Source organism: Cottoperca gobio, chromosome 17 (genome assembly GCF_900634415.1).
Source record: "Cottoperca gobio chromosome 17, fCotGob3.1, whole genome shotgun sequence".
Lineage (NCBI taxonomy): Eukaryota > Metazoa > Chordata > Actinopteri > Perciformes > Bovichtidae > Cottoperca > Cottoperca gobio.
This window is the reverse complement of record NC_041371.1, coordinates 25,033,886-25,044,273: the sequence shown is the minus strand read 5'-3', so window position 1 is coordinate 25,044,273 and position 10,388 is coordinate 25,033,886. Positions and strand designations below refer to the sequence as shown.

The 10,388-nt window shown below is 38.4% G+C and overlaps 1 protein-coding gene across 1 annotated transcript; it reads left to right on the top strand.

Annotated features, from left to right (window-relative positions):
* The first annotated feature begins 4,221 nt into the window (after positions 1 to 4,221).
* Positions 4,222 to 10,141, top strand: tmem70 (transmembrane protein 70). The gene is made up of 3 exons (XM_029454325.1): positions 4,222 to 4,477; positions 5,550 to 5,649; positions 9,485 to 10,141. Exons 1-3 carry the CDS (start codon positions 4,298 to 4,300, stop codon positions 9,928 to 9,930), a joined length of 726 nt encoding a protein of 241 aa, XP_029310185.1. The 5' UTR covers positions 4,222 to 4,297; the 3' UTR covers positions 9,931 to 10,141.
* Positions 10,142 to 10,388: the final 247 nt, after the last annotated feature.

Below are 10,388 nucleotides of genomic sequence, written 5' to 3'. Positions count from 1 at the left end.
ACGAACTGACAAGGAACACTGGGGTAGACAGGGATATATACACAGACACCAAACGAGGGAACAAGACACAACTGGGGAAGAACGACAAAGACACAAGGCTAGGGTAAATAGACACAGGAGGTGTCACGGTGAGGGAAAGGTGAGGACCCAAATGCAGTACACTAGACAAGGTTCTAACAAAAAGAGAGCTTTATTTTATAAAAAGCTAGTAAAAATACAAAGTAAAATATTGATATGTGCGATTAATCTAGATTAATTAATCACAAAGCATGTAATTAATCAGATTAATTATTTTAACAGCCCTAGTTACAATACAACTAATTTCACCCGACAAGCAAAGGCAGAAATAACTAAACGATTGAAACCATTGACAAATGACATGTTCTGCGCACAATCATATTCTCTAGAGAAAGAGACTAATCAAACTATTTGACCACAATGTGACCTTTTTACTTCCACCATACCTGTCAACCCTCCCGTTTTTCCCTGGATTATCCGTATTTTTCCTTCTATCCCGCTGTCCTCCCGTTTAAATATTTTCCCGTAATCATCCCGTATTTTTAACCTTTCAAAAAATAAAATAGGCGATTAAAATACATACATCTTATAAACATGTCTGTACAAGTAATACATACTTTAAATAAACATGTTATTCCTGAACCCGTCCCTTATGTGTTTACATTTACATTATATGGGTTGGGGCTGGCTGGCTCAGAGCTGTTAAGGTATGGGCGGAGTCTGCCAGAAAATGTCCCTTATTTTGAAATTCCAATGTTGACAGGAGCCTCACATGAAAACGTAATAATGCCATTATCTAGCTTCACATGTGGAAGAAGATGACACCACAATGCTGTATGGAGTGGCTTAACTTTATGGTGGCCTTGACCTTGCCATCTAAAATTCTGTAAAATTAGCATACTCTCGTTGATTGCTATTTAAGCTAGTATTCCAGAGAAAAGGGCCATGATTCTTTACCTCTCTAACTTATTTAATATGGACCAATTCAGAACTTTTAGGTATTCAGGTTCTTTTTTGTTTCTAGTTGTTCTGAAGGTTAAATCAAAAGAACTTGTGGCCAATGCTGACGACATGGTTGACTAGCACTGACTAGAATTTAGCTATTACCAGTATGTATAGTGAATATGTATAGTTTTGTACAGCATGAATTGTGGCTGCGCCTTTTGCCCTGGTCCTGCCTGGCATCCACTTTTATTATTTTTTTATTTTTTGGAGTCACCGGGAAGCTTATTTTGACATCCTCCAGGATCCATCTTTCTGATGATGACATTTATATGATGACATTATAATTTATTTCACCAACAACAGCTCACATTTCTACTTTGACTTTGAATGTGTGTGAGCTTTCTTGACTTGCTACACATTTCTTACATAAGAAAATTATTATGTGAAACTCTGCTGCCCTCTGCAGTATAACTGGAGACTTTACACTAGTGTGGAAGAGCGAGACAGGGAATGACATGCAACAAAGGTCCATAGACGGAAATATGACAGGCACATTCTGGGTATGCATACCTGTCAACCCTCCCGTTTTTCCCGGGATTATCCCGTATTTTTCCTTCTATCCTGTTTTCCTCCCGTTTAAATATTTTCCCGTAATTATCCCGTATTTTTAACCTTTCAAGGCCTAATTATAAAAAGTGTACAGTGGCCTCCGATAGAGCAGGTGGCAGTATTATGTTTAACATGAGCTGAAAAACGTTATCCGCCAGAAAACTCACAGAAGAAGAAAACAGGAACAATAACACAGAAGAAGACGAAAAGAGATGGATAAGTCACAGTGACCGGGAGATAGATGGAGACACAGTTGTACCTGCCAAAAAAGTTTAAACTTTATGAGAGGAGACCTTCCCTTATTTAATAAAAAGCAGAGTCGAGCAAACTCATGCTTTTTGTAAAGTGTGCCATTCAGATTTTAGCATTGCACACGACGGAATAAGCGATGTTCGCCAGCATGAACAATCGTCCAAGCACGCCCAAGAGGCACAAAAACATCCACTGTCAATGACTTCATTTGTGACAAGAACTGTGTCGGAGGCAGACCAAGTGACCAAAGCTGAGGGAAAGATGTCAATGCTTTGTGCCAAAAATAATGTAGCCTTCAGCTTCTCCGATGATTTCAGTCGCAGTGTAGTGGACATGTTTCCCAACTCTGACATCGCAAGGAAGTCCTCGTCGGGGGAAACAAAAGCCACACAACTCATCAATCAAATAAATTGATGATATTAACTAATAAATATAATACATACATTTTATAAACATGTCTGTACAAGTAATACATACTTAAAATAAACATGTATTTCCTGAATGTATATACCCGTCCCTTATGCGTTTACATTTACATTATATGTGTAAAATATGGGCGGAGTCCGCCAAAACATTTCCCTTATTTTGAAATTCCAATGTTGACAGGTATGTGGGTATGTGTACTTTAACCAATACGTGTCATGGAAGCCTCACATGAAAACGTAATAATGCCATTATCTAGCTTCACATGTGGAAGAAGATGACACCACAATGCTGTATGGAGTGGCTTAACTTTATGGTGGCCTTGACCTTGGCTCTGCCATCTAAAATTCTGTAAAATTAGCATACTCTCATTGATTGCTATTTAAGCAAGCATTCCAGAGAAAAGGGCCATGATTCTTTACCTCTCTAACTTATTTAATATGGACCAATTCAGAACGTTTAGGTATTCAAGTTCTTTTTTGTTTCTAGTTGTTCTGAAGGTTAAATCAAAAGAACTTGTGGCCAATGCTGACGACATGGTTGACTAGCACTGACTAGAATTTAGCTGTTACCAGTATGTATAGTGAATAGTTTTGTACAGCATTACTGGAAATATTTGAGTTTAATTTTGTAATAATAATAATAATAATAATAATACATTTTATTTGTAAAGCGCCTTTCCAAGCTAAAAGCAATCTCAAGGCTCTTAATCCAACACTTGGAATTCCTCTATGCAAAAATCACAAATAATAAAATAAAGATTATTTGAGCATATTCTGCAAAGTACCCTATATCCCAACTAGAGCACTTCGCTCCCAGACTGCAGGGTTACATGTGGTTCCTAGAGTCTCTAAGAGTATAATGGGAGCCAGAGCCTTCAGCTATCAAGCTCCTCTCTGTGGAACCAGCTTCCAGTTTGTGTTCGGGAGGCAGACACCCTCTCCACATTTAAGAACAGGCTAAAGACTTTCCTCTTTGATAAAGCTTCTGTGTTTTTCATCTGCCACTATTAAAGGTTACATCTGGATCATGAATCGGGGCTGCGCCTTTTGCCCGGTCCTGCCTGGCATCCACTTTTATTATTTCTTTATTTTTAGGAGTCACCGGGAAACTTATTTTGACATCCTCCAGGATCCATCTTTCTGATGATGACATTTATATGATGACATTATAATTTCTGTCACATGGATTGTCTTTGTTGTATTTTTACTTTGTTGTTTATCCTGTACACACGTCACCAATTGCACGTCTGTCCGTCCTGGGAGAGGGATCCTTCCTCAGTCTCTCCCTGAGGTTTCTTCCATTTTCCCCCTTTAATTGTGGGGTTTCTTTAATGGAGGTTTTCCTTGTGCGGTGCGAGGGTCTAAGGAAAGAGGGTGTCGTATGCTGTACAGTCTGTAAAGCCCACTCAGACAAATATGTAATATGTGATATTCGGCTATATAAATACATTTGATTTGATTTGATGTGTCATTTGGTGTGCCAAAGTATCATCAGTGAGAGACTGGAACATTAATGGCAACAAGAGTGGGATGCAGAAAGCAGAGAAAGGAAGTTGTACAACATCCAACCATCAGTGAAACCAGGCAATAGAGTGAACTTGACTCAGAAGGATGAGATTAAATGAACAAGGCTAAAGCTGGGACATTGTGGACTAGCTAGTGGGTTGATGCTAGTGGGAAAACAAAGAGACGGCAACTGTGAACACTGTGGAGATCTGGAGTTTGTTCAACATGTCCTCATGCACAGCCCGCTCTGTGCTGGTGAAGGGAGGATTTTACTTATTGAATCTGGGAGATAAAATGTTTTCCCTTAGAACACTTCTTGACATTGCTACACTTCCTCAAGACCACAGATCTAGCATATCGCAAGATATAGATTTATGAGGGCAAAAACCGCAATGACGTTTCTACACCGGTGGGAGGCAGCAAGGCTCTAAACTGTGCCTAGTCTGCCGGAAAAAGAAGAGGAAGAAGAAGGAGCGGAAGAGGGAGTGCTTCCGGCGTATGTGAAATTAAATATCAGGGTCAGGGTCGCAAACAGACTAATAATGTTTTCTGTGAATATTCTGCGGAGATTCCGACCCTGTGTTGTTTCTCAGTCCTTTAGTAACATCCACATTTGGGCCGTGCGGCGAGGTGCGCCGTTTGACGTGTCGTGTTTCAGAGGAGAGGGCGGGAACCAGCTCGCGTCACATACGAGAAGGTCGTTCCTCAACATCAACAGCGAGGTATTTAACTCCGATGTGACATTGGCCTTTTCTGACAGATACATAGCGTAGTCAGCAAGCTAATACTTTACTGGATATGTTTACATGACTAATGAAAAGAAAAGTAGAGATTAGAGTTTGTCTGGAATATTAATCTTGTTTACATTAACTGAAAAGTACATGAAAGTACATTACACGAATGTACTTGTGCAATGTGTGGAATCTACTTACTACACTGATTTATATCTTATTTTCCATGTTTCTGTGTTTATGTAGGAACTGTTGCATCAGTATAAAACAATATCCACTTTTTATCAGGTGTGAGTTGTTCCTCCATTTCCATCATGCACATAGAGTGTATAGTAAGGACCATGCATCACAGGTTGGCTTATTTTGCTTCGCCCAAACAACAAACAACCTGTGTCTGGAATACCAGTGAAAAAAAACAACTTTATGAATGTCTGCAAGATCGCTTGTAGTTTTCTTTTCTTTCTTTCATTCTTTCTTTTGAACTTGAACATTAACAGTATAAAGACTATGTAACAACAGAGAAAAAGTTGATTCCACTATTTTCTGTGTGTGTGTGCGTGTGTGTGTGTGTGTGTGTGTGTGTGTGTGTGTGTGTGCGTGTGCGTGTGTGTGTGTGTATATACACATACAAACATAAATGTATACAGAAAATAGTGGAATCAACTTTTTCTCTGTTGTTACATAGTCTTTATACCAGAAACCAGAAAATCATATTCATCAAGAAATTTGACTCTATGGCAATTTAGTACATACTCAACATAATAAATCCCATTACTTCAGTAACATATACATGCAGACAAAAAAAAAGACTAGTGTGTTTTGTAATTAGCTATGTAATTCAGAATGGATAAAATCTTTGTTGAAATATGCTTTTCTCCATCTAAGTGTCCTCTGTCTGTGACCAGGTAGGATTAGGGTGAAAATTAGTTGAGGACTTGTCCAGGTTGATAATGTGAACCACATGAATACCTTACAGGACATCAAAAAATACTTTTGTTCAAGTCTTCTAACAGAGTAGCTTACAAAGCCAGCTTTCATCATGTGTATTTCCCGCTTTGAGTAGGTGCAGTCCCCCTGTTTGTCCACCCGTTGGCTCTCCACAACGACCCACAGTGAGGATGGGAACCTCATTTACTCTGGCAGCCTGGGCAGTACTGTTCGAGGTAAGTCCCTTTCACCTTGTTACATCTTTGTTTTTTTCCATCATCTGATACTATTTGTAGTTTAGATTTAGTGCCTTGAGATTGCTTTTAGCTTTGAAAGGCGCTTTATAAATACAATATATTATTATTATTATTATTAATATTATTATTATTATTAGTATTATTATTATTGTATAATAATAATAATAATAATAATAATAATAATGTGAAGGAGTGATGATCCCTAGTCTTTCCTTCATAGTACCATCTATACAGAATATGACATTTAAACTCTTAAAGCATTACCTAAAATTATCCTTGCCATTTAACTTTTAGAAATATTGTCAAGAAGCTGACTAATTGGCGGCCAGTTTAAAACAGTGTGACAGCTTGTGATAAGAACATAGGGAAAATAGTGCTCTTTTATTTGCATTGTGCTTTTTAAATGTGGAAAAGTGCACTGGTCTTTTTGGCCATTTTTATGTATTATTTTCTTTTAAATCCAGATTTTCTGTCGCTAAAAAAATCTATTACATGTTACAGCCAGGACTCAATACAAAACCACCAGAACAGGATTTTATTGCATGACATGGTGCCATGGTTGGTTTATGGCAGGGGTCACTAACAGGCGGACCGCGGTCTGAGTCCGGACCCAGACGCCGACCTATACGGACCCGGACCTATAATCAATAAATTATTGAGGGATTTTCAATTTTGGCGTGGCGCTTCTATTTTAACCAGCGCAGCTTTTCTCGTATTTACGGCACGGGTTTAGCGGTTCAGGAAACTCACAGACCAATTGCATTTGAGATAAGCCATCCCACGTGATGCTACTCAGCCAATCAAATCTGTGCATTCCAGGCAGCAAACATTGCGACTCTGAATACAGACAGATGAGAGGCGCGTGACAGACGGAAAGAAAATAAGCACTCAGAGCCCAATGTGATTTTGATTTGTGACCAAATAGAGCAAATAGGCCACCCGTAAGCATCATCAACCACAGAGAAAAGTATAACCCAGGATGTGCTAGCCTGCGTTAAACTGTTCATTGTTAAGATGTGTTGAGACTGATTTATTCTAACATTGGTTGAGACTGTTAAATCAAGATGTGAAACAGTTAAAGAAAAAGGGAAACTCAAGCTGCTGCTACACTTTATTTTTCTAAAATTAAGCACCCTGGTTTATGGTTTAAAACGGAGCTAAACAAACAGCTCTGTGGCTGCTGAGGGGCTTGAACATTTCACACCACATTTTCGCACCACTCCCGGGTTCCAGGTAATGCAAATAAAAAGGAATTGGAGTGGATGATTTTGTAGCCTGATGTGTATGAGCTTAAATGTTTCTATTGCTTCTCTTCTTTCACAGGTCCTGAAAATCCTTGAAAACACTTTAATTGTCTTACTGGAAAAAACAAGATTTTAGAGCCTTTTTCAACTTACATATAACATTAGGCATAAAACCAATGTGACTGTGCCTAATACTAGAGCTTGCATAGAGTGAGCATCATGTCATTGGTTTAATTATGTAAGCAAAATGAATGAAAAAATGCAACACAGTTACTGTGTAGAATACACAAGTGTTGTAGTGATACTCTGAACATGTGAAATCCAGCACTGAACTATAAATTGGTTTCTTAATCAGAGGCACTTAGTGCTTTACACTGATACAAATCTAATTATATATTTAGTGTCAAAGAAGTGACTACTCTAAATGTAAAACAAATGTACAAGGGAGGTAAATATAATAATGAACAAGAGCAGAAAGAAAAGTAAACACCATTTAATTTAAAGGGGGAGGGGGGTCCTGCAGTACTCTTATTTTTAGTGTTCCTCCATCTATTCCATGACTATTTACTCCAGTTCCTTTTAAATTCCCTTTTCTCTGTTTCTCAATTTAAAAGAGATTCATTCAATTTCTTTGATACCTCCTTCCCTCTCTATTTCTCATGGGATTGTTCCTAATATTATGTTGGATGGTTGTAACGACTTCTTTAAATGAAACATGTTGATAAATGTGTCCTGAATCGCCCCCTTTTCTCTGCTGTTTAATGAGATAGCTCCTTATTCGTAAATATTTAAATAAATTATTTTTTACCTGTGCTGAATTTAATTACTAATTTCTGAACTGCGTCTCATATTATTTCTAATCATCTGTGAATACACTTGCAATCCCTTTCCTGCCCATTCTTCTAGTAATTTATCCATTTTACTTGGCAGAAATTCTGGATCTCTTGTTATCTCTATCAAGTATGTGTGTGTGTGTGTGTGTATATATATATATATATATATATATATATATATATATATATATATATATACATTGTCAAATGTCAATACTTTGCGCATATGTCTCCAATTCATTAATGTATTTTTCTATTATTTCTATTGTATTTTTATGTTTCCTTTAAACTTAGCCCTTTGGGTTTACCACTCTCTGAACCCCACTTCTCAGTTTAGCCAATTAATACAATTTATGCCCTCAACCTTACACATCCCACACTTGCACACAGACTAACAAACAAACCTCCACACACCAAACCACTCACTTTCATACATGCACTCATACACATCAATCAAACTTAATTTAGATTGAGTTCCATTCAAAAAACGACAGACCTGCTGTTGCCAACTTTGACCTACAGGGCATTATAAAGGGAAAAAAAACACAAACTGTCCATTGTTCTCAACGTATTTTTCTCTCACTTTTGACAATAGGCTATATCGGTTACTCTGAATAACTTAATTTTAATGTAAACTAAAATTATACTGGTATCTTAGTACCTGATGGCTCCTTTGAGGACTCTGGTTGTTCATTCAGGATTACGTGTTTTTCTTAAGTCTCCTGCCAGCCTGCCGATGAGTGATGGCCTCGCTGCTCCAAATCTCTGGCTGCCTCTGTTGGGTTTAAATATGTTGTAGATGTTCCATCTTCAATAAAAACGTTCAGCTTTGCAGGTGTGAGGATGTGTGTCTTAATGTCTTGCGATTTCAGATTTTCCGGGATTGGTTTATATAGAGCGCTCTGCTGTCTTGTTTTAAGTGAAGTCATGGTGGAAATAAATCCGTTGTTTCTTATCCCATGCTGCTTTGATCACTCGTTTCTTTGTGTCAAAGTTTAGGACAGGCGCCATAATGGGTCTCTTAGTTTGTTTTATTTCTATATTAATCTCACCTGACCAGAGTTCATTCTCTTTAGGAGGAAAGTTGGGATGTCACTGCCTTCACTTTGACGTTATAAATACAGAGATTATTCTGCCTGGATTTACTTTCCAAATAGTCCTTCTGATCCCTAATCTCCTCCATCCAAGTCTTCACATATTTCCTTTTTTTTTTTTGGTATGTCAGACTTTGTTGTTGTTGCTCCTGAACGTAAATTAATTCCTCGCCAGACTGTTGTTTCGCATATTCTGTTTTCTTTCTTATTTCCAAGTTTAAACCATTATTTTTGAGCTATCACGTTGCAGCCGTCATTCTCCGCACCGGAACCGGAAGTGTCCTTTAAATTTACATTTGATACATTATAACTTGGGCTGAACGATTTGGAAAAACATTCTAATTGTGATTATTTTGACTAATATTGCAGTTGGAGGGAACGATCATTTTTGCATCATCATTCTCATTTTCATTGTAAAATATATTAAAATAATATAATATAATAATATGACTTACAATAATTTAGAATGGTGTTTTGTCACTGATTTTACTGTACAGTGACAGATGCATCATTCAATGTAATTCTGAAGGATATGCATACAAAACTTGGATAAAATGGATATATACCTGAGATTAACAGTGTATAGAAAAGTGTATCCCTTGCTTCTGTAACCTGTGTTCTCTGAATCTTCCCTTTTTGTCAGGGGTGAAGCTGTTTTCTTACAGCACCAGCGGGGCCAGCCTCTTTCTCATGCCCCAGATCCTCCTGACGACCGGAATAGTAGTCCAGAACTTCGTAATGAAGGCTGCTTTCTGTGGAGTCATTGGATTTTTCACCTTCTTCACTCCTGTCCTCCTCCATTTCATCACCAAGGGCTACGTGATCCGCCTGTACCACAACCCAGACAGCGAAACATACACTGCCATAACCTACAGCGTCTTCCTCACTGAGAAAAAGAACGTGTTCCACCAGAGGCAGGTCAGAATCCCAGCCGTCAGCCAAATGTTCACCACCTTCTACGCTGACAAAATAGGGCTGCTGGTAAACCCGGACATGTTCGCCCTCCCAAGTGACTATAACCACCTGATGGGCTACGATAAGCCCTTCAGCTTCAACACAGATGACATAGATACACCTGATAAGAGCTGAAACACTGACTGCAAACCCGTTAAAGGTGGTGTTAGTATATGAATTATGTCCACAACTCAAAACAGCACCGTACATATACTCACATTTCTACCAGGGTGGAACATCCACGGAGGACAACCACTATAATTTCTCAATTAGATTTCCAAAATTTTTGTCAATATTTTGAAGGATGTTTCATGTTAATAAATTATAACGTCATTATCACCTGTTATCTGTTTCCTTTTGTGGGTCCCTGCAACTGTTCCATGACTGTGGTGGTGATGACCTAGTGTTCGAGTGGTGCAGCTTCCAAATACAGGTTCAATACCAGGCTGCCACCATTGTGCCCCTGAGCTGCTCCAGGGAGACTGTCCCTGTAGTTAGTTCACTGCTCTGTATAAGAGCGTCTGCTAAATGACCTGTAATGTAACCTAAAATGTAATATGTAAGTCTAAGCCTATAGCAATATAACGAGGGGA